General features: G+C 48.1%; 2 protein-coding genes and 1 long non-coding RNA gene across 5 annotated transcripts in view; 1 reads left to right on the top strand and 2 right to left on the bottom strand.

The window, feature by feature from the left end:
- Positions 1-1,314, bottom strand: LOC117879752 (probable protein BRICK1-B). Its single transcript, XM_034775017.1, has 3 exons — positions 1,141-1,314; positions 828-910; positions 1-230 (listed from the first exon to the last, which is right to left on the bottom strand). Exons 1-3 carry the CDS (start codon positions 1,256-1,258, stop codon positions 204-206), a joined length of 228 nt encoding a protein of 75 aa, XP_034630908.1. The 5' UTR covers positions 1,259-1,314; the 3' UTR covers positions 1-203.
- Positions 851-26,899, top strand: LOC117879753. The gene is made up of 3 exons (XR_004646378.1): positions 851-977; positions 25,656-25,742; positions 26,576-26,899. It is a non-coding gene; the product is annotated as an uncharacterized LOC117879753 (long non-coding RNA).
- FANCD2 (FA complementation group D2) overlaps positions 2,263-27,919 on the bottom strand; it is a 216,818-nt gene continuing 191,161 nt past the window's right edge. For 2 of the 3 annotated variants that reach the window (XM_034775009.1, XM_034775010.1), the window contains exons 39-44: positions 21,753-21,791; positions 20,911-20,985; positions 18,741-18,815; positions 7,204-7,350; positions 4,941-5,024; positions 2,263-2,663 (exon numbers count right to left, since the gene is read on the bottom strand). In XM_034775009.1, the coding sequence (XP_034630900.1) occupies positions 2,592-2,663; positions 4,941-5,024; positions 7,204-7,350; positions 18,741-18,815; positions 20,911-20,985; positions 21,753-21,791 (492 nt within the window). In that variant the 3' untranslated portion in view covers positions 2,263-2,591. Of the gene's footprint in view, positions 2,664-4,940; positions 5,025-7,203; positions 7,351-18,537; positions 18,633-18,740; positions 18,816-20,910; positions 20,986-21,752; positions 21,792-27,919 lie in introns of those variants that run through there. The other variant, XR_004646377.1, reaches the window with a different exon arrangement.

The raw sequence follows: 27,919 nt of genomic DNA, 5'->3' as shown, positions 1-27,919 counted from the left end.
CACGCTCATTTGCATTTTATCAATTTCCTCTGGAGTCACCCTGGAGCCATGTATTGAAGGCAGGGATACTGCATTGCAGGGGGCAGAAACAAGCTGAAGTCCTGTTAATAATGAGAAGTAACGAAGAAATCAGATGCCTGACAGTCAATTCTGGCACAGCCGCACAATCTTCTCCAGATCAGCTCCCCATCAGCCTCCTGCAGTTAGGTTAGAGTTTCGCCCTTTGTTACCTGCCAAAGAAGAGCACAGCCTGCAGTCACCAAGGGCTAGCCAGTCTGCCCACACAGGGAAAGTTAATGAGCTCCCGTACACTGGGAACTGGGTAAAAGTCATCCCTCGCAGCAAGGCTGGGCCCAGGCCAGTGTCACTGATTCACCAAGATCTCAGTTCTCTCTCCAGCCCTGTTGGCTCAAACCAATGCCCCAATGTAAATACTGCTGGGATGCCCACCAGAGTGTGCAGAGGGCAGGAGCTCCAGGACTACTATTCGGGAGAAAGGCCTGCACCACCACCCCACAGTAAGAACTAGCGCAGCGGGGCTCTGTGTGGGAGTCCCACACATCCCCACACTGTGTAAAGAGCAGATTAGTTGGTGGGCGGTGCTGGGCACAGCGTTACTGCCTAGCTGGAGGTGGGGGGAGGGGGACAGCAGGGCAATACCCACTGGAGATGGGGTAAAAGCCGCAGGGGGGCTTGAACAGCAAGGCCCCGGCTGTCCCTGAGCTGCTAAGCGTGGGCTGAGCTCTGCACCGTACTGCTCGCAGGGCAACCCCTCCTCCCACGCCGGGGCTGTCCCCTGGTGCCACCTCCCCTGTTCCACCCCTCACCCTGGCCTCGATGTACTCGATCCGTCGCTCCAGCGTGGTCAGCTTCTCGTTAAGGGTAGCGAGCCGGGAGCGGCAGGACATGTCTGCGGGAAGAAGGGTCGGGTCAGAGACTGCACCAGGCTCAGGCCCCGCGGTACCCGGCCAGGACAGGTGCCCTCCCCATCGCCCATGGGGGAGCCCCAACCCCAGAACCCTCCCGAACAGAACGCGGCGGGACGGAGCCGGGCGGGGGGGTCGAACTGGGGTGAGGTGGAGCCGGCCTAAGCCTGGTGGGGGGAGGGAGGTGCTGGAGCCGGGCCGGGCGCGCACGCACCGAAGGAGTTGAGGAAATCCGCGATCTTCTTGATGGAGCTGGTGATCACTTCGATGTACTCGCGGTTGGCCCAGTCCTGGTGGATCTCGCGCTGCACCGGGTCCTCTTGCAGCGACATGGCCGCCGCAGTCACCCCGCGCCCAGCCCCCCGCCTACGCGGCGCCGCCCGCGCGCCCAGTCCCCTGCCGCACTGCGCATGTGCGGGGTACAGATCGCAAAGGGACACATGATGGAGCCCTACCTTCGCGAGCCCGAACCTGGGGGAGCCTGCGGGAAGCCCGTATCCGCCCGCCCCAGCGGAGACCCGCCTCGGGCACCCCGCCCTGGGAAGAGCACAGGAGGGCGAGGTTAGCGACGGGCTCTACACCCCTACGGCCACCCCCTCGGGCCCCCAGCCCCCTCTGCAGCCCCCCGACTTCGGGGCCACCCCCCCCTACAGCCACCGCTACCCTCTAGCCACCCCCTAACACCCACTACTCTCCTTATAGCCACTGCTACCCCACACGATATAGGCACCCCTCTCACACTCCTTATAGCCAGCACCCCCCCACACACACCCTCTGTAACCATCACAGCCATTGCTGCCCCACACACACATCCAGGCTAAGCCCTGGAAAAGGCATGTTAGTCAGAGCTGTTAGAACCCCAGGGAGCTTTTCCCACAAGGAGAGCTTTATGCTGTACCCATACAATACACAGTGACTGATTCCACATGCCCAGGGCAGGGATTTCAGTTTATTCAATGAGTTAGTAAACAAGGCATCTGGCATTAAGCTGTTTTTTGTAATTTACAACTATGATAAGCCTTTCTCTCACCATTAATGAGCACTTTATGTTGCCACTAATGAGGGCATTTGGATTGCTCTCCCATTGATTCTTCTGTCCTAATAAATGGCCAATGCAAGAAGGTAATTCTCACCAGGGCTCCAACAGCTGGACTGGTGAGGGAAGGTGGGTTTTTGTGCAAATATTTCATTGATACTGTACAAGAACAGATTCTTTCTGTAAATATCACTTCTCCCACTTTGGCAACTAATCCAAACTTTCAGTGCGTTTCTAGACAGAAAGCCACAGAGTTTCCCCTTGAAATCCACTCCCTGGAGCAGCAGAGAAGGAAAGGAATTCATATGGAAAAGAGTTTATTAGGAAGTATCTGGAGGCAAGAACAAATAAAAATAGTTCTAGGTCTGACTTTTTTTCCATATGTCTGGGTGCAAAACTCCCAACCGATATAGACTACACAACCAACACTAAATGGGGACTAAATACCATCTATAAAGACCTGGCTGCAAGTGAACCTTCTTTACTGTTGCACAGTATTAACATCTCATCATGGGCATATAGCCTCCAACCCCCAGAGTCTATTCAGCTGTGACAGGTGTGGATTGTTTTGGATAATACCAAGCTTCTATGCCATGGGGAGCTAACAGAATGCTGGGAGGCTGCAAGGTCTACTCAGAACTCTCTTCATCATCATCATTGTGCTTGGATCCACCCTCGCTCCCTGAAATGTCACCTTCCCCCTGGAAAAGAGAAGAAATATTTATAGAACCAAGGACTGGATGTAACCTTGGGGGCCTGCAGACACAGATTGCATACAAGTCCTCCTCAGTGATCACTGGCAGGCCAGAAATGTCAGTATTCAAACAAAAAAGGGCCTGATTCTTCTCTCGTGTAGGTGTTGTCTGCACTACAGAGCTGAATGATTTGTACTTCATCAGCCATCTTGTATATTTGTTCCACCAACCACTCAGTGCATCCATGCTGCATAGCTTTAAGAAGCCCTGAAATTTCACCCCATATCCAGTCTGCTAGCATGCCACTAGTTCTCTGCTGCACTGATCTGAGCCACAAGATCCTCTGGGACTGTATCTCTGTTTACTGCACCCCATCAGTCCATTCTCAAACATTTTTTGCCAAGCATTATAGGATTCCTCTGGTGTTGGAGAATTGTGGGAGCAGAGGTCAAACTCCCACGATTCCTTGTAAGAATCCTATAACTCACCAGCTTGCACAGCATTTCCAAGCTGTTTTAGCAACACAGTGGATACCAAGGAGTGCTGAAATGGCTGCGTAGGGCTGAGAGGTGTGTGAGTGGGTGGTGGTACTGGCCCAAGGAGGAGAAACTGGATGTGGAAGGGAGAGTGCAAAGAATTCTGAGGGAAGTGTCTTGAGGGGAAAGAGAGCAGAATCTCCTGCCTGATCCTCCAAACCTGCCTATTGTGTAGCTCTGTCCTGCTGTCTCTGACCCTGGAGGACTAGGCAGTGCCACACTGACTGGGATAGGGAAGTTAGCTGGCAGAGGAAGAGGTGCTGGGTGGCAACAAGAATGATTAAAGGATTAGAAGACATGTCTTATAGTGACAGACTCAAGGAACTCATTTGTGTTAGCTTAATGAAGAGAAAGTTAAAAGGGCTGACTTGATCACATTCTATTAGTACCTACTTGGGGAACAAATATTTAATAATAGGCTTTTCAATCTAGGAGAGAAAAGCATAACACGCTCCAATGGCTGGAAGTTGAAGCTAGACAAATTCAGACTAGAAATAAGGTGTACATTTTTAACAGCAAGAGTAATTCATTGTAATTGGAGTTATTCTCCATCAGTGACAATTTTAAACTCAAGATTGGCTGTTTTTTCTAAAAGATCTGCTCTAGGAATTATTGTGTGGCAGTTCCCTGGCCTGTATTTTACAGGAGGTCAGAGTAGATGATCACACTGGCCATGGAATCTATGAATCTATGTTGTCAACAAGGTTTGGTTGGAGCTCATGCCCTGCAGCTTGGGAGGACTGCTTGAGAGCGCTGCTGGGGAGAGTCACTACAGCAAGACACCAGCAAATGCCTGCTTTCCAGGGGTGGGAGAGAAAGAGAGAGAGAAACCACTGTTCTAAGCAGCAAGATCACTCAAGCCAAAGGTGGGGAAACAGGCAGAGAAAAAAGAGAGAGAGAGTGAGTGTGTATGTGTAAGAAAATGGCACAAGCTGCTGGTGACTGGGAAAGGGCTCTTAAGGGTGTGGGGTTGTTGGGAGTCTGCACTCCTGCCTACAGAAGCAAGTGGGTGGAGCTACCCACTAGCTGCCTCTGGAAGTATGCTGTAGGGAACAATCCTGCCCTTACCAGCGCAGTAGGAAGAGGGATAAAATGGGACCTAATAAGGCATTTCCAGCTTTCACTTCAATGACTGCCCAGGGGACACCAGTATTTTTCCCATTCCAATGGACACAAGAGGGAGCTGGAGTGTCTTTGCTTCCCAGTAGCCAGAAAAGGAAATAGTCTGGTTGATTTGGGGTCCCAGTTTTGATTCATCTGGACTTTCTTTAGCTTAACTTCAGTCCAGGATGTACCCCCAGCCTCTGCCCAGCTCATCTGAAGCAAAGCAGAGCACTCCCTATTGATTTACCTACTGTGGCACGGGGCCTTCTCACCCTACCAAGAGGCTGTGCCTCATCTTGAACTAAAAATAGCAAATGTTTAAGAAAAAACTGCATTTGGTGAGAATAGCAACAAGACTGATTCTGCTTGCAGGGCTCAGGTTATTAACTCAGTCAAGAAAACCCAAGGGCTTTGCTGTCTGCATTTTTTTAAGATAGATTTTTTTTCAGTAGGCAGCAGGACTCTAATACGGTGAGGAGAAAGTGCTGTCTTGGAGCTGAGCAAGTGAGAGAGATGGTCTCTGCTCCTGCCCTGCAGAGAGAGCACACACAAAGGTCATCACAAGTGTAACTCAACTTGAATACCACCAGGGATGCTCAGGAACCATAAAAGCAATAGGCACTGCTGCCGTGTACAGAAATACCTCAGCAGGATCTTCTCTGGGGAGCTGGGAAACTCCCTCCCCTGGGTCATTCTCTTCAGAATCCTGAGACAGGATCTCTTCTCCCTAAAGTGAACATGGTAAATACTTTGAGGCAAATTCATGCATGGAGCAGCAATAGCGACCCCTGCTGGAACAGAAATGCACTGCATTTGGTTGCAAATAAGATTTCTCTGCAGAGATGAGCTGCCCCCCCCATATGTCCTGCTTGACTGCAGTGGGGGAGTAGGGGTGGGGAAAGAAAATGGTCAGGCTTAGCCTCTTTTTTTAAAAAATATATATATATATATGAAATGAGGCTTGGCAGTTTTGGGGCCCCCAACTGCCCCTTGTCTTTTTTGCAAGTCGAAGTGCCAGCCATCAGAAAGAAGGGAAAAGGCAAGGGGCAGTCAGGGTCCTGAAATGTCAAACATTGCAAAAATAAAAACTGTCCATTCGCTCTTGTCTCTGGACAGCATTTCTCGGTGCACGGGGCCCCAAACAAGCCTGGGCACCGGTTATTCCCCATCTCAGCCTGCAGAACAGCAGTGAAGTGGTGCACAAGGACCTCTGAATTTCATCCAAGTGAGGATCAGTAAAAAATGAATGCTCTCTCAACTTAAAGAACTAGTGCAAAAATATACAGCATCAATTCCACTAAAATGCACAGATACCCTCTGATATTTCTCTGAACAAGCATGCTTGTAGTGCAGGCAGTTAAACCAAAAGTAACTCTCATTTTTTAAAATGAATAGGGCCTCACGTGACTCTGGGTTCTTTCTATTTACACTACTGTTGGTGAAGACCAGTTGCAAGGGGAAAGGCTTGTGAGAGCAGTGTCTTTCTGTCACTGACTTCAGTACAAAAAACTGGCAGGAGAATATTAATGTTACAGTGAAGCACTCAGAAGTCAGCAAATACCAAAAAGTTAAGGCTGCCTGTACAATCTTAACTCAAAAACACCAGGGGCAGAGTTATTACATCACAGTTTCTGAATGACTTGGTCACATACTACAGTTCTGCAAGACCGCTGTCTCATTCAGTGCACAGCCAAGAGGGCAGGAGTAAACAGCGAATGACACAGGGGTCTACAGAACTCCTGCCTCATTCGGGGTCAAATTCTATATGCTGACATTATTGGAAATACTCTGGATTTACCCTGGTACAACTCAGATCAGAATCTGGCCCTGACTACATAAGCTAGCTGGTGTTCAGTGAACGAAGCGGAGGCATGCTCACTGAACGATGAGAATAAACATTACTATAATACACTTACAAATAATTCGTTTTATTGATTGAAAACATTTACACTTAGAATTTATATTTTAGTTTTTAAGTGTATTTAAGGTGCAGCTCTACTCTGAAAAGCGACCATGCAAGAACGATTCCTTCCTATCTGCAAACTGTACGAGAGGCCGATCTGCTGACTTTGATGACCAAAGTAAATGTATACTTCATCTTACTGATGATGATGATGATGATCTACAAGATGAAAAGACCTAACTTGTTTCACAGTTTCCAGGCTGAATTGCAGGGCTGGACATTAGGAAACAAAACATTGTTTTCTTTGTAATCTGAGCATATTTGATTTGGAGTCAAGAGACACTCAATACCTAACCATACCGTTAGGTTTTTTAGAGTCACTTTTCCAAGCAGAGTAATGCTTTTGTTTAATTTAATACAAACAATTATTTTTAGATGGCAAATAGCAATTGTATTGTGGGCACATCTATTCTGTTTCTGTTCTAGTAGGTCATTATTTATCAGTAAATGTCAGACTCTTACCAGAAATCACCCCAACCTCAACAAGGGTTTGGCATCAAAGTCAGGAGATTGGCCTCTCGTACTGTTTGTAGATAGGAAGGAATGTTTCCTAATGCATGTAGGTTCTTTTATTGTTTTTAACATTTTCTCTGTAATGCTTTCTCCTTAGGAATAAAAATGCTTGCTTGGAAAGAGCTGTATGGTAACTTCACTGCGGGAAATTACACTGTTTATAACCTCTGAGGAGAAGGCAACGCAGGCGTGTTTAGCAAGTCTGCCTTGCTGGGGAACTCACAGTGCAGGCACAGGAGTGTGTGGCCTGGAAATATCCTGGTCAGGTGGGAGAGAGATGCGGGTCTTCAGCCAAGAGAGGTGATGGCTGGGGAGCTGGAAGCCTGAGAGTAGGTGCCCATGCTGGACCATGGAGAGGGAATACAGGTGCAATTTTCCTGAGCTGTGACAATACCCAAAGCAAAAGGACGGGCAATGCTGTGATCCTTACCTGCAGGTCCCTGTTTTTGAGGATGCCCACCCAGAATGCTTCCTGGCAGTGGTTGAAGGCCAACATGGCTTTTACTCGGTATACAAATTGCTCCAGGGACTTTTTCAATAAAGGCACATGGTTGGTCAATCCTAGGTCTTGGTGAATCTAAATATGGGACACAAACACGATGAAATTACACCTAATTCTTGCTTATTTTTTTTTTTAAATGGAGATATCCTATTTCCTAGAACAGGAAGGGACCCTGAAAGATCATCGAGTCCAGCCCCCTGCCTTCACTAGCAAGACCAAGTACTGATTTTGCCCCAGATCCCTAAGTGGCCCCCTCAAGGATTGAACTCACAACAGGTTTAGCAGGCCAATGCTCAAACTACTGAGCTATCCCTCCCCCCGAAGGCTTCTCCTGTTATTTAAAATCTATGCAGTGAGGCATCTTGGTGTAAAGAAGAGATGCAAAAGCAACCAAGGATCTGGTGTGGCTGGAATAGTCCGAGGAGAATGCTGCCATCTCTAGCCCCAAACACTTTTAAGCCGGATTTATATATATATAAAAAAAAAGATTAAAAATCTTTGCAAGCTTATTTTAGCCTTTTGTGCAAGAGGAGACAAAATTACTCCCCTGAGCAACCCAAAATTCCTATCCAATATGGAGAAAGGCCCAGTGAGCCCTAATGTCCCTGTCCAGCCCCACAATGACAGCTGGTAATTCCCACAGACAAATCCAACTCATTCCCCTTTAATCTGTTCAGTTCTGTGGAGGGCCCAGTTTCTGCTGGAACCCATCTGCTCAGCCAGGGGCCTGTTCCAGCAGTTTAGCTCTGTACATCAGTGATATAAAACTCTTCTGAGTAGGTCACATCCTATTGTCTTTGCTCAAGGCTCCTTGTTTTACCAGTTTCCTCTCAGAAGGAATCAGTCACCCAGTGTCTACCATACACACATTTCCTCTCACTAAGATGTACTGTCCACTAGGTAGAGTGATTGCAGCTGCATACTCTGCACACAGTGCTTTAGAAAGAGGGAGCACAAGATCCTAGGATTCAACTAAGAGGCTATAAATTCCTGCTCCTTGGCTGGCGGCCCTCCCAAGCTCCTCTCCCTTGGCAGTGCCCTTCCTCCCTGTCTCAATGACCTCTCCCGTCAGAGTTCCAAAGAGTCCCTACACAGCACACAGGCTCCACTGGGATTCCTGGCTCCAAGCATTCTCACATGGATTAAAAACCTAAGGAAATTTCCTGGTAAAACATTTTGCTAGGCTGGAGTTAAGCTTGTAACTGTCAGGTACCAAAGAGAAAAACTGAAGAGAATGCTGATGCTGTTATTAGTTTCCTCAAAAGAGATTCAAACATGGTCTTGAAAGGCACAGTTAGGGCCATCCACTCTGCTGTTACTCTTCTTCCTTTGCTAAAATAGACTTTCCAAGCACCAGGCCTTCAAGCAGAACCTGCCAGGAGCCATGGGACAGCCAGAGGAATGGGCAATGGGATTTTCCTGGGACAGGAACATCAACTTACCAGATCCTGGGCAGTCAGTCAGTCTGAGGCAATTGAACCTTCTCTGCTCCTCTGCCAGCATTGAGATAGGCAGAGGAGCTCTGCGTGGCAGTGTGGGGTAGAAGTCAAGACATGGATTGGTCTATTTGATGTGTAGTGAGGTGGAGTGGCCTCCCCCCATTTGAGAGCAAGGTACCACTATGGATGAGAAAAATGTCCTCTGCCCTACCTTGACCTCTCTGTGACGGCTGCAGAACTGATTCAGCTGAGAGCCAAGCTCTGCAATGAACAGAGGGCTGGGACGCCTCCCACTGAACAAATCAGGTGAATTACTTGCTTGAAGTGGAAGCATTCCCTGCAGGAGATCCTGCTGGTTGAGCTAGTCTGTCTCCTAAGCAAGATGCCAAGCAGGTGAGATTCTGCCCAGAGGAACAGGTTTTTTTGTCTCCTTGGCTGGAGATCTGCTTCTTGTGTTTCCTCTTGTTAATGTAGGCTAGAGCTGACATCATGATTTCTGTTCACAATCCCTGGCCCAAATGAGACAGGAAGGCTGCTCCTCATACTTTTCTACTAGTATCTACAGAGATAACCATGTGCTGGGATCTCTCGGGTCGCTCCTCTCCATCAGGGAGGGAGTGAGCGGTATTCCACCATCTCAGGGAAACATGAGGCTGCATCCAAAGCAATTCTGTTCTTGTAGTCACCTTCCTACAGGCTCCGTTGAGAGAACAGATATATCAGAGGAATAAATACCAGGGAGGGAGAGGAAATTAATTAAGGTCAGTACCAATGTGGACACAAGAACAAATGGATATAAACTGGCCATCAGGAAGTTTAGACTTGAAATTAGACGAAGGTTTCTAACCATCAGAGGAATGAAGTTCTGGAACAGCCTTCCAAGGGGAGCAGTGGGGGCAAAAGACATATCTGGCTTCAAGACTAAGCTTGATAAGTTTATGGAGGGGATGGTATAATGAGATTGGTCTTTGACTATTAGTGGTAAATATGCCCAATGGCTTGTGGTGGGATGTTAGATGGGGTGGGATCTGAGTTACTACAGAGAATTCTTTCCTGGGTGTCTGGCTGGTGAGTCTTGCCCACATGCTCAGGGTTTAGCTGATCGCCATATTTGGGGTCGGGAAGGAATTTTCCTCTAGGGCAGATTGGCAGAGGCCCTGGGGGTTTTTCACCTTCCTCTGCAGCGTGGGGCATGGATCACTTTCTGGAAGATTCTCTGTATCTTGAAGTCTTTAAACCATGATTTGAGGACTTCAGTGGCTCAGACACAGGTTTGATACAGGAGTGGGTGGGTGAGATTCTATAGCCTGCGTTGTGCAGGAGGTCAGACTAGATGATCATAATGGTTCCTTCTGACCTTAAAGTCTATGATTCTATGAACAGGAAGAGCATAGAGGTCAAGCATGTTGCTATGCCCAGGGTCCTATAACCGAAGCCATAATTCCCACTGGCTGCAGGACTTCTGAGCTTAGTCCTCCTCACATCCTTAGCCTTTGACAGATGATGCTTTGTGGGGAGCACAATCGCTTCCTCCCTACTAAAGGAAGCCCCAGATATGCCAGTTGCTGCGATGGGTCCGGCACTCTGCTCTTCACTGGTGACGAAGCCTGAGGAGGGAAGGCATTTGTGCCACAGTGTGGAGTCTCTTGTGCTACTCATGTGCAGCTGATCAATAACTGAGTTAGGGAGTGATCTGGATCTTTCAATGCTTGAGGGTGGCTGCTGCCACAATCCGCAGTTTGGAGGATACCTAGGAGGCTGTGCATAATGAATAAGCCTACAGTGAGAAGGAGGGGAGAAGTAGCTAGCCTAGGTCCTGGAGTCCCAGTGCAAAACCTCACGATGGTAGGCAATATAGTCTGCAAGCTTAATATACTAAAATCTCTTTCCAAGGCAAGTTAGTGATAGAAAGGTAAGGGAAGTGTCATTTGATTCATAAAAATCTACAGAATCATAATTTCAATAGTGCCATCCTCTGTGGCATGGCAGGGGGAACTTGCTGCCCCATCCACCTGGCTCCCAACTCCATGTCCTCCAGTTGGTTGAAATTTTGATAATACAATGTTGCTGGAAATGGGTCGAGTTGGGTATCATTGAAAGTTCCTTCTCCCATGAACATAATGGTACTAAACATGAGAAACCTAGAACAATTCTGTAGATAGATATTGGAGAAAATGTTTAAAAATCAACTTTTTTATGAAAGCATAGTTGAACACAGGCATGCCAAACATGCAGCCCTCGCAAGTTAAGTTGTGTCCCTTGGCTGCCAGTCTGTGTTATCAGTTAATGCTCAGAATAGGACACCTGATTAGTTTTTTTAACGTTACAGATTTCTATAAATGGAAGGAGTGCTTCAAGCTGATTTGCTATCATCAGCAAAAAAGTGGTTCAGTGATATTGCTTATCAGCTTTGTTTATTATGCCAAGAGTGGTAACAAGGCACTGGTTAAGACATCAGTATCGGGTCAGGAATTACTGGAATCTATCCCCAAACAGTATGCACATAGCTACATAACATACATTACATAACATAATTAATTACACTCCCAAACTAATTTATTACAAAATCCTTGTTTTTACTTTGGTCTTAATCATTTTTAGGCATCAATGGGGAGACAAAGAGTACCGACTAGCAGCTGAATCTTTGGAGAATACCACCGCGGGGGACCTGGCTAAACACAACATTTGGTGGCACCTTATGTGCTATAAGAAGTGGGCCCATAAACTGAATTTGGAAGGTTGGTGAGGAAGCATATTGAGCATCAGAAAAAAGTTGAAGGTGCTGGGACAAGTGCCAGCTGTGGCATGCATTTCGAGAAGAACACCTGCTTCTTCTTCAATAAGCCAGAAGCCATCCTCTTAAGCAGTTTCAACACCGGAGAGAGGTGTGAAACTCTATGAAGCAGTCACTCTTAGAGAGAACATTGATAACACTGGATATCATCACACTGAGTGCTACACCAAGAATGCATGTAATATATTGTGTCAAAAGATAAACACAACATAACCAAATATTGATTGTACTACTGCAAACTGAGACTGGAGTTCATTGCTTCACAGAGGCTCTAGTGCAGTGGTTCTCAAAGCCCGTCTGCTGCTTGTTCAGGGAAAGCCCCTGGTGGACCGGGCCGGTTTGTTTACCTGCCGCGTCCGCAAGTTCGGCCGATCGCGGCTCCCACTGGCCGCGGTTTGCCGCTCCCGGCCAATGGGGGCTGTGGGAAGCGCTGGCCACCCTTCCCGCAGCCCCCATTGGCCTGGAGCGGCAAACCACAGCCAGTGGGAGCCGCGATCGGCCAAACCTGCAGACGCGGCAGGTAACAAACAAACTGGCCTGGCCTGCCAGGGGCTTTCCCTGAACAAGCGGCGGACCGGCTTTGAGAACCACTGCTCTAGTGGATGGGAAAGTGGTGGTGATGTCCAAAGCAGAGGCTATGACCAGAGAAATATGTGCTTTGAATGGGATTGAAGAGGCGCAAATGCTTAGCAGGAAGGCTCTTAAAGCACTTACTGAAGATGAACCGCAGGATATGGACGTAGTTTTTAGCAATCCTATCCACTGAAATGAATCACAGAGCATATCCTTAAAAGCTGCAAAAGAAGTGGCACTATCAAAAGTGGAAGAAAGCACTAATCTCAACAGTAATATGAAGAGACTGTTTGCAGCTGCTAAATTTTTACAGAAAAGCATTTTGTCCTGCAGTACCTGGGCATTTCAGGGATCCATAGCTGATGCCAAACCTGAAAAAAATAACAGTGTGTGACCTCTAGTACTACTTCTTTAAGTGGTGTGTTGGTGGTTGTAGTGACTTCAGCAGCAGCAAATATGACAATAAGAAAGCAGAGCACAAGGCTGCTATTTTACTGCAAAGCCTCATGTATGAGTGCTTGAGTGAAACAGGTTTCCAACACATACACAACCACCATGAGGCATATGCATAATCTACCACTACAAGTGGCTGTTGATTTAACAATTCATTCCAAAACATTCAGCAAATTCCTCAAGCAGCTTTGACTGCTCCACTTACAACTACAGAGTCCTCTGCCTGAACACTGCCACTGCAAGCAGTGTTCTTTGCCTCTTGGAACTGAATGAACATTCCCCCAAACCTCATCAAGGGTAGGTGTATATTTTGTGCTGTGAATAACTTAAACTTCCCTGAAGATACAGGAGATAGCAAAGGTACCCTTCATGCTGCTGTGATGGTCTGCTATCAGGAGTGTATTAATGGGGAGCAGTCCCAGCCTCAGGTCAGAAACATTTTCCTATCACTCAGATCATTAAGTGCCACTGCACTGCCAAGTTTCCAAGCTCTTTCAAGATGTGACACCACTGGAAGGTTGGCTGGAAAGGCCAAATTATCATATTGGAAGGCACTGGATTCAGCCTCCATAGACTCTCTCCTCACTCTGAAGGTGCTCAGAACGGCTGAGGCAGCTGATATGATCATAAATGCACTGGAGGCGTTGATATGCCAAGTTTTGGGTATGTCTACACTACGGGATTAATCTGAAATTATATAATTCGAATTTGGGAAACAGATTGTATAAAGTCGAATGTATGCGGCCACACTAAGCACATTAATTCGGCGGTGTGCGTCCAAGTACCGGGGCTAGTGTCGATTTCTGGAGCGTTGCACTGTGGGTAGCTATCCCATAGCTATCCCATAGTTCCCGCAGTCTCCCGTGCCCATTGGAATTCTGGGTTGAGATCCCAGTGCCTGATGGGACAAAAAACATTGTTGCAGGTGGTTCTGGGTACAGCCGCACCCCTCTCTCCCTCCCTGCATGAAATCAACGGACGGCAGACAACCATTTTGCGCCTTTTTTCCTGGGTGAACACTGCAGACTCCATACCACGGCAAGCATGGAGCCCGCTCAGCTCAAGACAGCAGTCATGAACATTGTAAACACCTCACGCGTTCTCGTGGAGTTTATGCTGAGCCAGGACCAGAAAAACGAGGCGAGGAGGCAGCGGCGGCGGCAGTGCAGCGACAAGCGTGATGAGGACATGGACACGGACACGGACACAGAATTCTGTCAAACCGCGGACCCCGGTGCTTTGGAGATCATGTTGTTAATGGGGCAGGTTCTATCCATGGAACGCCGATTCTGGGCAAGGGAAACAAGCACAGACTGGTGGGACCGCATAGTGTTGCAGGTGTGGGATGATTCCCAGTGGCTGCGGAACTTTTGCATGCGTAAGGGCACTTTCATGGAAATTTGTGACTTGCTGTCCCCTGCCCTGAAACGCCAGAATACCAAGATGAGAGCAGCCCTCACAGTTGAGAAGCGCGTGGCGATAGCCCTGTGGAAGTTTGCAACGCCAGACAGCTACCGGTCAGTGGGGAATCAATTTGGAGTGGGCAAATCTACTGTGGGGGCTGCTGTGATGCAAGTAGCCAAAGCAATCACTCAGGTGCTGCTACGAAAGGTAGTGACTCTGGCAAATGTGAAGGCCATAGTGGATGGCTTTGCTGCAATGGGATTCCCTAACTGTGGTGGGGCGATAGATGGAACCCATATCCCTATCTTGGCACCGGAGCACCAGGATACCCGGTACATAAACCGCAAGGGGTACTTTTCAATGGTGCTGCAAGCACTTGTGGATCACAAGGGACGTTTCACCAACATCAACGTGGGCTGTCCGGGAAGGGTTCATGACGCTCGCGTCTTCAAGAACACTACTCTGTTTAAAGGGCTGCAGCAAGGGACTTACTTTCCGGACCAGAAAATAACCGTTGGGGATGCTGAAATGCCAATAGTTATTCTTGGGGACCCAGCCTACCCCTTAATGCCATGGCTCATGAAGCCATACACAGGCAGCCTGGACAGGAGTCAGGAGCTGTTCAACTACAGGCTGAGCAAGTGCAGAATGGTGGTAGAATGTGCATTTGGCCGTTTAAAAGGTCACTGGCATTCATTATTGACTCACTCAGACCTCAGCCAAACCAATCTCCCCATTGTTATTTCTGCTTGCTGCGTGCTCCACAATCTCTGTGAAAGTAAGGGGGAGACCTTTATGGCGGGGTGGGAGGCTGAGGCAAATCACCTGGCTGCTGATTACGCGCTGCCAGACACCAGGGCGATTAGAAGAGCACACCAGGAAGCGCTGTGCATCAGAGAAGCTTTGAAAACCAGTTTCATGACTGGCCAGGCTACAGTGTGAAATATCTGTTTGTTTCTCCTTCATGACTTTATTGACTCATTCTCTGTAAGGAACCCACCCTCCCCCTTCCCCCAGCTTGCTTTCAAACCAAATAAAGTCACTATCATTTAAAAATCATTTATTCTTTATTAATAGATTATAAAAAGAGGGAGGGAACCCGGGTGGGGTTTGGGAGGAGGATCGGTGGGAAGGAAAAGGCCACTAAAAAAAGGTTAAAAAAATGACAGCCTTTTGCTTGGGCTGTCCACTGGGGTGGAATGGGAAGGTGTACGGAGCCTCCCCCCCCCGCGTTCTTACACGTCTGGGTGAGGAGGATATGGAACACGGGGAGGGGGGTACAGCGGCTGTAGTGGCACTCTGTTTTCCTGCAGCCATTCCTGAAGCTCCACCAGACGCCGGAGCATGTCTGTTTGCTCACGCAGCAGCCCCAGCGTTGCATCCTGCCTCCTCTGATCTTCCTGCCGCCACCTCTCATCTCGAGCGTCTCTCCTCTCCTCACGTTGGTCCCTCATGTCCTCACGTTGGTCCCTCACGTTCACTGGCTTCTTTCCTATACTTTGAAACCGTGTCCTTCCACTCATTCAGATGAGCTCTGTCACTGCGGGTGGATTCCATGATTTCTGCGAACATCTCGTCTCGCGTCTTCTTTCTCCGACGCCTTATCTGTGATAGCCTTTGGGACGGAGGAGGGAGGCTTGAAGAATTTGCAGCTGCTGTAGGGAGGGGAAAAAAAAGGAGAATTTTTTAAAAAGATACATTTTGCAGAACAATGCTTATACTCTTTCACGGTGACCAACACTATTCACATTACATAGCACATGTGATTTCTGTGCAAGGTCGCATTTTGCCTCTTAATACTGAGTGCCTGTGGCTTTGCTGTTAGAGATCACAGGTCCGGGCAACAGAATTCGGCTTGCATGCGGCCATGGTAAGCCATTGTCTTTCGGCTTCTGCGCCCTCCTTTCCCACATACCAAGCAAAGCCCGTTGAGTGCTGCGGTTTTTCTGTTAACATTCAGCAGCAGCAGAAAACAAACTAACCACCCCCCCCCCCAATTTTTTGGGATGTCCGTTTCCCCCCCCCCCCACCGCGTGGCTGGTATCAGGGAAGATCCCTGCAGGAACCAAACTAACACCCCCTCCCCTCCCTCCCACCATGAATTCTCTGGGATGATCGCTGTACCCCTCCCCCCACCGCGTGGCTGGTAACAGAGAAGATCCCTGCTAGCCAAACGCGAAAAGCTCAGGGCCAATTTCCCCCCCTGCACTTGGCTAACTGCAGGGAAGGATTTCTTTTCAGCCACAGGCAAACAGCCCAGTAGGAACGGCCACCTCTGTCCTCTTAATTAAGTTCCCGTATTTCAACCAGGTTACCATGAGCGATATCACTCTCCTGAGGATTACACAGCAAGATAAAGAATGGATGTTGCTTGAATGCCAGCAAATGCCGGGACCATACGCTGCCAGGCTTTGTCAGGCAATGATACCAGATTACTTGCTGCAAGCATGGCGTGGTCAAGTGTCCTACCATGGAGGACGGAATAAGGCTGCACTGCCCAGAAACCTTGTGGCAAGGCTTTTGGAGTACCTCCAGGAGAGCTTCATGGAGATGTCCCTGGAGGATTTCCGCTCCATACCCAGACACGTTAACAGACTTTTCCAGTAGCTGAACTGGCCGCGAATGCATACCAAGTCCTCAGGGCAAAGTAATCATTAAAAAACACTTGCTTTTAAAACAAGTTTGATATTTTAAAAGGTAAACTCACCTGAGGTCCCTTCCATGGGGTCATGGTCTTGGATACTGGCTTGGGAGGGTTGGGAGAGTACTTCAGTCAGGCTGAGAAAAAGATCCTGGCTGTTGGGGAGAACGGAGTGCTGGGTGCTCTCTGCAAGCTCGTCCTCCTCCTCCTCCTCTTCCCCATACGCAGAATCCTCAAGTGTAGCTGATGAGACTATCCCCGACCTGCCATGGTCACAGGTGGGGTAGTGGTGACGGCCCCCCCTAGAATTGCATGCAGCTCGGCGTAGAAGTGGCATGTCCGTGGCTCTGACCCGGAGCGACCGTTTGCCTCCTTTGTTTTTTGATAGGCTTGTCTGAGCTCCTTGACTTTCACGCGGCACTGATCTGAGTCCCTATTGTGACCTCTCTCCATCATGCCCTTGGAGATTTTTTCAAAAGTTTTGGCATTTCGTCTTTTCGAACGAAGTTCTGCTAGCACTGAATCCTCTCCCCATATAGCGATCAGATCCAGTACCTCCCATACGGTCCATGCTGGTGCTCTTTTTCGATTATCGGCCTGCATGGTTACCTGTGCTGATGAGCTATCTGTGGTCACCTGTGCTCTCCACGCTGGGCAAACAGGAAATGAAATTCAAATATTCCCGGGGCTTTTCCTGTCTACCTGGCCAGTGCATCCGAGTTCAGATTGCTGTCCAGAGCGGTCACAATGGTGCACTGTGGGATAGCTCCCGGAGGCCAATACCATCGAATTGCGGCCACACAATTCGAAATGCTAAAATTGATTTAGGCGCTACTCCGCTCGTCGGGGTGGAGTACAGAAATCGATTTAAAGAGCCCTTTATTTCGAATTAAATGGCGTCGTTGTGTGGACGGGTGCAGGGTTAATTCGAATTAAGGCTGCTAAATCCGAATTAAAGTCGTAGTGTAGACCAGACCTTACCATTTGAAGACCAACATTACGACGCTTGCAGAGCTACATTGGTGATGTTTGCCAAGAAGCAGACAACAGGAGAAAAATTGCCACCAAAAAGGGGTGCATTTATACCTGCTATTAAGAGGGCAAATTATCAAGCAGTGAAATGGCTCCAGGATAATCGAGTGCATCCAAAACTACCCTTCCTTGTCAGGAATGGATTGATCTTGGAGGATGGACTGATCACACTTGTGTGTGTGAAATACTGTGTGTGAAATACTATGTGCTCCCGAATCAATCCTTCAGCTAATCAAATGCTCGTGTGCAAAGACCAGATGCTCACCTCCCTGCAAATGTTTGGCCAGCAGCCTGCCATGTACCGAGATGTGCGAATGCGGCACTGACAAGGATCAGTGTGACACTGTATCTAGCAGTGGTGCCCTAGATGGAGACAACATTGATGATGACTTTGATGAATAAATGTTTTCAGTCCTAAATGTCTAACTTCCCTAGCATTACCAAAGAGCAGTATCTTTTTTATGTAAGCCATGCATCCTTGTGTTAAAATATAATTAAACAACTGCTGATTTTTAAACCTTTTCTTGAATATATATCTATAGAATTGTTTTAGATTTGTCATGTTTGGTACTATTGTGTTTGTGGGAGAAAGGGCTTTTGAGTGATACCTAACTCAACCCATTTCTGACGACATTGTATCAGCAACATTTCTACCAACGGGAGGACCTGGAGCTGGGAAGGGCTGTAGGGGGGAGTGAGTCCCACTTGCCAGGCCACAGAGGATGAGACCATTGAATTTATGATTCTGTAGATTTTTATAAATCAAATGACCCTCCCCTACCTTTATATCATTAACTTGCCCATGGAATTGCATACTCTCCCAGACTAATGGGCCTGGACAACAGAGGAGACTGAGCAGATGAGTAAACCTGGGAAGTATATTCCCTGGGACAGCTACAAGGAAGTGCAGAACAATCTGTGCTTACTGAATCCAGAGCAGCATTGCTGTCGGGACACTTCAACCATGACGGGACCTTTATCCTGGTCAAATTTCTGTGAAGAAGAGTCCTGTGTGGGACCCCTGGAGACACCATGTGAGGAGACGGTGACAGACACACACAGAAATCAACATAGATTAGTAAGGCCTTGCAAATACAAGAGCTAGTGTAGACTCTAGAGTCTCCCTTACCTTTGAATGGCCACACATGTGATGAAGTTGTCTGGTGCTCAGCTGTAAAGTTTTCAGCAAACTCTGCACGTCTTCCTGTGATGAAAAGGACCCCTGAGTCACTGGTACTGAATTTTCAAATCTATAAGAATTTGCTATCCATCACAAAGGATAACTTGGAAGCAAGAATATCACCTCTCCTATTCATCCTACCAGTGCTGCAGAGATATTAAGACATATCTCTGCCCACTCCACAGAAAATACCCAACAAGTTAAGACACGGCAGCCATAAGGGAGCTGAACTCTGTGCATAGTCTCATAACCAACAAGAGAATGTGCTCACCAGATGTATCATGTTCCACAGCTCTGCAAAACAGCCAAGTAAAGCCAGACATTTTGAGCTGAATCTGTTCTCTATTCTCTAGCACAAAACCCGGCACCTATAGGATCAAGGTGCCTTAGGGGTGGGGAAATCAGCTTTTCACAGCAACTTTACCCACTGGCTGAAATGCCATTGCAGTCACAGAGCAGCCAGCCCCACATTGCAGCCCAGGCAGCAATAACATGTAGTCTATAATGCCCCCACCAAGCTCAGAGACTGAGACCAACATCTTCAAAAGTTTGGGTAGCCACAAGTAGCAATTTGGGGCCTGTCTAGAGACTCTAGTGGGGACTATGCACCTAAGGATCTTCAAAGCTGGCATTTGAGCACACTCACACTGTCCAAGTGCTCTGGGGCTTGAGCTCTTCAAAGGGGTAGGGTGGTCTCAGATATGGCAGCCTAGGAGAGAGCGAAGAGAGAGCATGCTCCTGCCTCCAGAAGCAAGGGGGCAGAGCTTCCTAGTTCTCTGCAGCCTGGGGAGGACACTCCAGGAGAAACGTTTAATCAGGCACAGACAGGCTGATGTCAGACGAGTCTGGTTCGTTAGCACTTACCATAAATGTGCTCCCTCCTTCCAAAGACTGCTCAGAGACTGGCAACTGAGACACCACATCCAGTGTGGCCACAGAAGCCCCTGGAAATGTCAATGTTTTGGTGCCCAAATTATTTTTTTATATGCATTTGGGCTGCATCTCAGTCCCAGTCATGGTACCTCGAAAGCCTTAAATTCTAGGCAACTATGGAACTGTCAACATACTTTCTCCAGTGGGCCAGACAGTCATGGTGCAGACCACAGCATGTGAACATGTCATTTTCAGCCAAACTCTCCACTACTCTGAGGCACTCTCCTAGTTCAGCAAGAAACTCCAGCAAGGGGTGGCTAACCCTCTGCCATGTTGGGTACGACCCAATGGTCTTAGGGCATCAGCCACACCACTAAACCCCATCGTCACAGTCTGGGGATGGAGGCAAGAGAGAGGAGCAGCAGCAGGCAGGAGGTCTGCTGCCAGCATCCTAAGGCCAGCGGCCTAATGATCTCCCCCAGCAGAGCTGCTTAGTGATGCTGCTTGATGTGGTACAGAAGGAGCCAGCCAGGACTGATTGAGGAAGTGCTGGTTGTGGCTCTGCTGTTAGGTTTCTTTGGTGCCAAAACACTGCAAGCTCCAGCTGTTCCTGTGCTCTGCACATGTGGTGTCCCAGCAATCAGTTTCCAGGCCAGAGGATTCTGTGTGTGTGAAAAAGGGTCTGGCCTGGAGATTACTTTCCACTCTAGCAGACATAGGCCAAGTGACTGAGATCCATGCCATGAGATTTGTGACCTCCAGCTTCTAATATTGTAGTGCTCAGTACCGGAGAATGAAACCAGGCAGGAAAAACTCCACCTGGCACAGACCACAAAAAGCCACCTACTGACCTACCAACAGCACTCTGCTACCCTGTTCATTTAACTGTCTACTCACCAGCCTGCATGCATGTCTCCTAGCCCATCGTTTGATCTAATGGGCTGGAGGACATGAAATAGGTCATCTCAAAACTGCCAAAGTTCACAAACGAGGGGCTTGCTTTAATCCCAGTTGTGTTTAGATGACTACACAGCTGAAGTGATGAAGATGGCTATTCTCAAGTCTGCGTTGGCCAGGAGGCTGCAAACATTATTTTTGGATGTAGACTATGTAAGTATGATCCATGCTTTTGTCCTCTCAAGACTGGTCTACTGCAATGCACTCAAGAAGCCAGTTGCTGCATTCTGCTCTTACTTCAGCTTCCAAATGGATTTCAGACAAATCTCTGTGCCTCTGAAATTCTTACCCTGTGCTTTTTAAAGCTATAATCCAAGAGAGGCATGGCAAGCTTCAGGAAGGCTTCCACAAAGAGGCGGCCGTACTGTGAATGCAGAAAGATGATAAATAAATACATCACACACTTTTTCTTATTGCATTTGGCTATTCCACCAACCAAACTTTAAATTCCTCTTTGAGTGAGCCAAGGGCAATTCCACATTAGCAAGGAGTTCAGGTAAACAGGAAAAGGTTCCTCTCTTTTAGGGCAATCTCTTCTAAAGGTCCATCACAGATCTCTCCTGCTTAAGGGCTAGATTTGGATCTCCATTTCCTGTGAGGAGTCACACTGAAATCCAACTGCAAACAAGTCTGGTAGCTTTAGAGGGACATTTCCTTTTGCTAGTGATTAAAGTTCCTGTTATGCACAGGGGCTATATCATTTCACTAGGAATACAAAATGAAACAATAATAATAAGCAATGAAGCAGCCAGTGTGTGAGGTCCCAGCTGGAAAGGGGAGGGCCATGGAGGGACACACACTGCTGCCTTCTGGGCTCAGCATGAAAACTGCCTGTGGCTGCTTTGTGAGCCCTCACTGTAGTTGTTGTGTGTGTAGGATTCCATAGGCAGCAGAGGCCGGGGAAGTACCAGCAGTGGAGCTCCAATGGAGTCCTGCTGTTAGGCAATCTGGGCACAAATGAGGGCAGAGTGTCCAAGAGCCAGGGCATTTGGGCATGAGATAGAGGCAGATCTGCTGCCTGACCTAATAGAGAAGAGGAATTCTGTAACCGCTGCCCACCCCACCGAGGGAACAATTCCTGAAAGACCACAATCAGGCTGCCATTCTCTGCAATCTTGAGTTCTCACTTACCTTCAGGCAGATGCTGAGCACGGGCCTGCTGTCAAACACCTGCTCGGAGAAAATGAGAGAGTCAGTTTAGCCCCACCCGGATGGGGGAAGGAACAGTGGGAACAAGAGCAAGCAGGTAAACTAGCACTTAGCTGATGGCATCCCCAGTGTTAGGGGTAGCAGTGGGAAGCCAGGCTCAGCTGGAACCCATTCCCCGATCTAAGCAGGGGGGAGGGGAGGTTTGTGTGAATAGTGTGGGGAGCTGGATGCTTATCCATGTGGATAGGAAAGAGCGGGGTGTGCAAGGTACTGTGGATGTGTAGGGGGTACATCAGTGTGGCAGAAAAGAGGAAGAGAGAATGATATTGTAACCAAACCTAAATAAACTAAATCGTCATTGGATGAAAAGTGCTGTCCAAGGGTCAGAAACTGGCTAGGAAATGAAAAGTTTCAGGTCAGTTTTCATCATGGTGAAAAGGTTAACATCAGGAGTCCCAAGGTATGGTGCTAAGAGGGATGTTTAATAATCTACAAAGGGAGGGAAGTAGGGAGGTGGTGACGTTGGCAGATGACAAAATTATTTAGGCAAGTCTGCAGTTCCTCACAGTTTTCTCCAGTCCTGAAAGACCTAACCCAGCTAGGGGACTGGGCAACAGAACAACATACAAAATTCAGTATTGACAAGTGCAAGGAAATGCACTTTGGAAGGAATAATTTTAAACTACTCATATACGTTGCAGGATTTTAAATTAACCACATCCATTCTTCTCAATGTGCAACTGCAATCAAAAATCAAACAAAATGTTGGGATGCATAAGGAATGGGACAGGGAATGACTGGCAAGCTTGCAAAGGTTGTAAACTCAACAGCATTTCTGTGTCTGTCAATAACATAATAACTTCTGAATGATGCACTGGCTCAAAATTCCAGGGAACGTTTTAGGAGTCAATGACCAGAACCCTACTGATTTAGGGGAAAAATGGAGGAACACACCACACCCCTGGCATCTGTTTAGCACAGCCACAGCTTCAATTCTCTATCAAACAACTAGTTGATGGTACGACTAACACCAATACCCTTACTCACCCTCCCAATAGAGTTCAACATGTTGATATACTGACAATTTTATCTCCCAGGCAAATAACAGTGTTGGTGAGGAAGGGGACATGAGGGGACTGGGAGCGTGCACACACAGCCCCTGGCATGGGGGAAAGAATGGAGGAGATGGAATGGGAGCAGACAGAATCTCTGGCAGAGAGGGAGACTGGGGAACCCTGGTATGGGGGAAAGAGGAGGTTACTCACCCTGTGCAGTAACTGACATTCTTCGAGATGGGTGTCCCTGTGGGTGCTCCACTCCAGGTGTTGGTGCGTCCCTGCACCTTTGCTCGGAGATTTTTGTAGCAGTACTCGTACCGGCCACGCATGCGCACAGGCTGCCCCCCCGTTGTGAGTCTAGCTTAATAGTACGCATGCATGGCCGGTCTCCTCAGTTCCTTCTCTACAACGGAGGCTACCCCAACTCCGAAGTAGAGGCAAGGAGGGTGTGTAGTGGAGCACCCACTGGGACACCCATCTCGAAGAACGTCAGTTACTGCACAGGGTGAATAACCTCCTCTTCTTCTTCGAGAGATGTCCCTGTGGGTGCTCCACTCCAGGTGACTTAAAAGCAGTGTGTCTCAAGGAGGTAGGGACTTCGGATCTGATAGGAATGCCGCAGATAGTACAGCCCTGCCCAAACATATATCAGAGAGAGGGCCTTGAGTAAGAGCATAATGTTTAACAAATGTGTGTTCAGAGGACCAAGTGGCTGCTTTACAGATATCAGCCAGGGGAACTTTGTGTAAGAATGCTACAGAGGCAGCCAGAGATCTAGTGGAGTGCGTTCTGATGCCATCTGGAGGTGTAACCTTCTTCATCTGATAGCACAACCGGATGCATTGAAAAATCCAGTTTGAAAGTCTCTGGGTAGAAATAGGAGAACCTTTGGAACGCTCCGCGATGGAGACAAAAAATCTAGAAGAGTTTCTAAAAGGTTTGGTTCCATCCAAATAGAAGGACAAGGTCCTGCGTACATCTAATGTATGCATTGTGGCTTCGAACGAGTTCGCATGTGGTTTCGGAAAAAAGGTTGGTAGGTGTATCGGCTCATTAATGTGGAATGACGAATGCACCTTTGGAAGAAATTTGGGGTGTAATCTGAGGGTAACCTTGTCTTTGAAAAATAGCATATATGGTGGGTCTGCCATAAGAGCTGCTATTTCTCCTGCCCGTCTGGCGGAGGTAATTCCCACTAAAAATGCTGTTTTCATTGAAAGGTGTAAAAGGGAGCACGTGGCTAGGGGTTCAAATGGTTGTTGAGTTAGGCAAGATAGTACTAAATGAAGGTCCCACGGGGTGGTAGGTGGTTTAATGTCTGGGTATAGGGCTTGGAGTCCCTTGAGAAAATGCTTGGTGATTGGATGAGCAAAAACAGAAGTATCATCAATTTTGTCATGAAAAGTTGTAATAGCAGCTAAATGGACTCTGACTGAGCTGAAAGAAAGGCCGGATCGCTTAAGGTCCAATAGATAGTCAAGTATGAACGAGAGAGATACCGACGTGGCACAAAGTTGTTTAGCTGAACACCAATGTGTGAATCATTTCCACTTTCGTAGATAGGTGGTGCAAGTAGATTGTGTTCTGCTATGTAGGAGCACTCTTTGAACTTGTTCAGAGCAATCTAGTTCGCTTTGGGAGAACCATGTAGGAACCAGGCTTTGAGGTGAAGCATGGACAGGTTGGGGTGGAGAAATTGGCCGTGTTGTTGTGATAGGAGGTTCGGGATGAGAGGCAACGAGATTGGTGGTCGAATCGACATTCTGGTGAGGAATGGAAACCACGGTTGTCTGGGCCACGACAGGGCAATTAGGATCACCTTGGCATGGTCTGTTCGTATTTTTATCAGGACCCTGTTGAGAACCGGTATCGGGGGAAACGCATAGAGTAAGTTTCAGTGCCATGGGATCATGAATGTGTCTCCCAGGGAATGTTTGCCCAGTCCCGCTCTGGAGCAAAAGTCGGACCATTTCTTGTTTTTTGCAGTTGCAAAAAGGTCTATGGTTGGGTTACCCCAAATGCGGAATATGTTGTGAATGGTTTTCTTGTCTATCTCCCATTCGTGATCCCAGGGAAAGCGTCTGCTTAGTTCGTCCGCTGTGGTGTTCATCACTCCGGGAAGATAGGCAGCTGATACCCGGATGTTGTTCGCAATGCACCAATTCCAGAGCTTCATAGCCTCTGTGCAAAGCGAGTGGGATCGAGCTCCTCCCTGCCTGTTTACATAGAACATGCATGCAATGTTGTCTGTCATTATGCGTACATGGTGATTCCTGATTAGTGGAAGAAAGTGATGGCACGCATTGCGAATGGCTCAAAGTTCTAGGACATTTATATGCAGAGAGGTCTCAGTTGAAGACCGTAGCCCCTGGACTGTGTGGTGAGACATGTGTGCACCCCAGCCTGTCAGAGATGCATCAGTAGTCAGTATGAGGGATGGAGTCTCCTGAAGAAAGGGGACTCCAGAGCAGACATTGGAGTGAACTGTCCACCACAGTAGAGAATCTTTGACTCAGAAAGGTATGGAGAGATTCTTGTTTAGAGAGTGCACATTCGGTCTGTAAACCGTGGCCAACCAAGCTTGGAAGCACCTCATGTAGAGGCGTGCATTTTGGACGATGAAAGTGCACGAGGCCATGTGACCTAGTGTTTGTAGACAGTCTCGGACAGTCACCTGGGGACTGTTGAGAATTTTTGTGGCCAGTCGGCTTATGGAGTTGAAGCGGTCGGGTGGAAGAGATGCCAATCCCGTCCGGGAGTCGAGGTATGCCCCTATAAACTCCAGATGGGTGGGGCATAATGTGGATTTGTTTTTGTTTATTTGCAGGCCTAGAGATAGTAAACAATCGACGGTAAGCCGCATGGATTGGAGAGCTTCGTCGAACGTTGAAGCTTTGAGGAGGCAATTGTCGAGGTAAGGAAATATTACGACCCCTTGTTTTCTGAGGTAGGCAGTAACTACGGCTAGGATCTTGGAAAAAACACAGGGGGCCGTGGACAGTCTGAAGGGGAGAATCCTGTATTGAAAATGTGTTGAGCCAAGAGTAAAACTTAGGAAGCGTCTGTGGGCCGGGTGTATAGTTGCATGAAAATAGGGGTCCTGTAGGTCGAGGGCTGAAAACCAATCGCCCTGCTCCAGTGCTGGGATTATGGTGGTGAGAGTAACCATCTTGAACTTTTGCTTTTTGACAAATTTGTTGAGCAGCCTGAGGTCGAGGATTGGTCGCCATCCCCCAGTTTTCTTTTCTGTTAAGAAATAATGGGACTAAAAACCCTTCCCTTTGTGTCGTTCTGGCACAATTTCTATTGCTCCCAGTTGAAGGAGTTGTTGCACTTCTTGGAGGAGTAGTCGCTTGTGAGAAGGGTCCCTGAAGAGGGACGGGGAGGGTGGGTGGGTGGGAGGCAAGGAGAGGAAGGGATGGCGTATCCAATTGTAACCACCTCTGTAAGCCACTTGTCGGAGGTAATGTTCTGCCATTGGTGGGAGAATGGTTGTAGGCGGTGTCCAAAGATGTGTGTGCTGGCTGAAGTGGGAACGCTGTTGTCTAAACCCTCGACCAAGGCTTCAAATCTGCCTATTTGTTGGAGGGGGTTGAGGCACCCCCGCAGAATTGGGAAGACGACGCTGGAATCTTGGTCTCTGGCGTTGTTGTTGTTGCTCCTGTGGTCTATGGGCGTGTTGTGTATATGCGGGGTAGCGTGGACGTTGGTAAGGTTGGGATCTATATTGCCGTCTTCTGGTCGTAGGTGTCTGGAGACCTAAGGACCGGAGGGTTGCCCTTGAGTCCTTCATTGAGTGAAGCACGTTGTTTGTGGCGGAAGCAAAAAGTTTTTTTACTGTCAAAGGGAAGATCTTCAATGGTGCTTTGGACCTCTCGAGGAAAGAAAGAGGAGGAGAGCCATGAACCACGGCGCATGACCACTGCTGTGGCGGTCGATCTTGCTGCAGTGTTGGCTACATCGAGGTCCGCTTGAAGAGCGGTACGTGATATGATTTCTCCCTCGGAAACCAGAGCTGTGAATTGTTGTTTTTTCTGTTCTGGGATGTCGTCAATAAAGTCCATGAATTTATTATAGTTTCTGTGGTCATATTTTGCAAGAACTGCAGTATAATTAGCTATATGAAATTGTAACGTCGAGGATGCATATACTTTGCGACCAAAGAGGTCCAAGTGTTTACTTTCCTTGTTGGCTGGGGTGGAGCAGGAATACTGTTGTTTGGCCCTTTGGTTCGCTGCATCTACTACTAACGAGTTTGGCGCCGGATGGGTAAAAAGGAATTCAGAGCCCTTAGAAGGGGCTTGGTCTGCTTGTTTACAGGTAGGTAGGCTTGTAGCTGGAGTCTGCCAGATGGACTTAGCAGGTTCTAAAAGGGCTACGTTGATTGGTAATGCAACCCTAGAGGAAGAAAAGGGCTGTAGGATGTCCGTTAACTCATGCTGTTGTTCAGGGACTTCCTCCAAGTTAATTCTCAAGTCACTGGCAACTCTTTTAAAGAGGTCTTGGAATTTTGCGTAGTCATCCGACGGAGTTGGAGGAGGGGGAAGTAAGGCTTCTTCAGGCGTTACCTCTGGCTCTACTGGAATAGGAGCAGGACTTGGTTGATCCTGCAAGTGTGACGGTGCTGCCTGGTGTCTTGTGTCATTGGCAGGTTTGTCAGGTGGTGGTGCTAGACCTGTGTTGCGCCTGGTTGAAGTGGTGTAGCGCGTGTGTTCTCGAGGGTACGATGCCCATGGTGCCCAATATTGCCATGGTGGTGGGTAGGGCATAGGTGGTGCCATCCAGGGGTTCACCCCCCAGGGGGCAGGATCCTGAGAATAGGATGAGATAATTTTTCTCAAACCTCTGTTGACTGGGGTCTGGGGATGGGAGTGTTGATACGGAGAAAAACCCTCCTGTGGTCTAGTTTCCTCCTCACTGGAGGAAGGCTGTTCAGACCCTGACTCTGCCATTGAAGAGAAACAGGCATTCAGCAGGGGAGACTGCAGGACAGGTGACACCAGCAGATCTCTTGCTTGAGTAAATTGAAGTGGTGAGGCTCCTGCATGAGGTGAAGGCTGTGCAGGAGGGAGTTGCAATGAGGGAACACTC

The sequence above is a fragment of the Trachemys scripta genome, chromosome 7 (genome assembly GCF_013100865.1).
Source record: "Trachemys scripta elegans isolate TJP31775 chromosome 7, CAS_Tse_1.0, whole genome shotgun sequence".
In the NCBI taxonomy this organism is placed as follows: domain Eukaryota; kingdom Metazoa; phylum Chordata; order Testudines; family Emydidae; genus Trachemys; species Trachemys scripta.
This window is presented reverse-complemented; position numbering and strand designations above follow the sequence as displayed.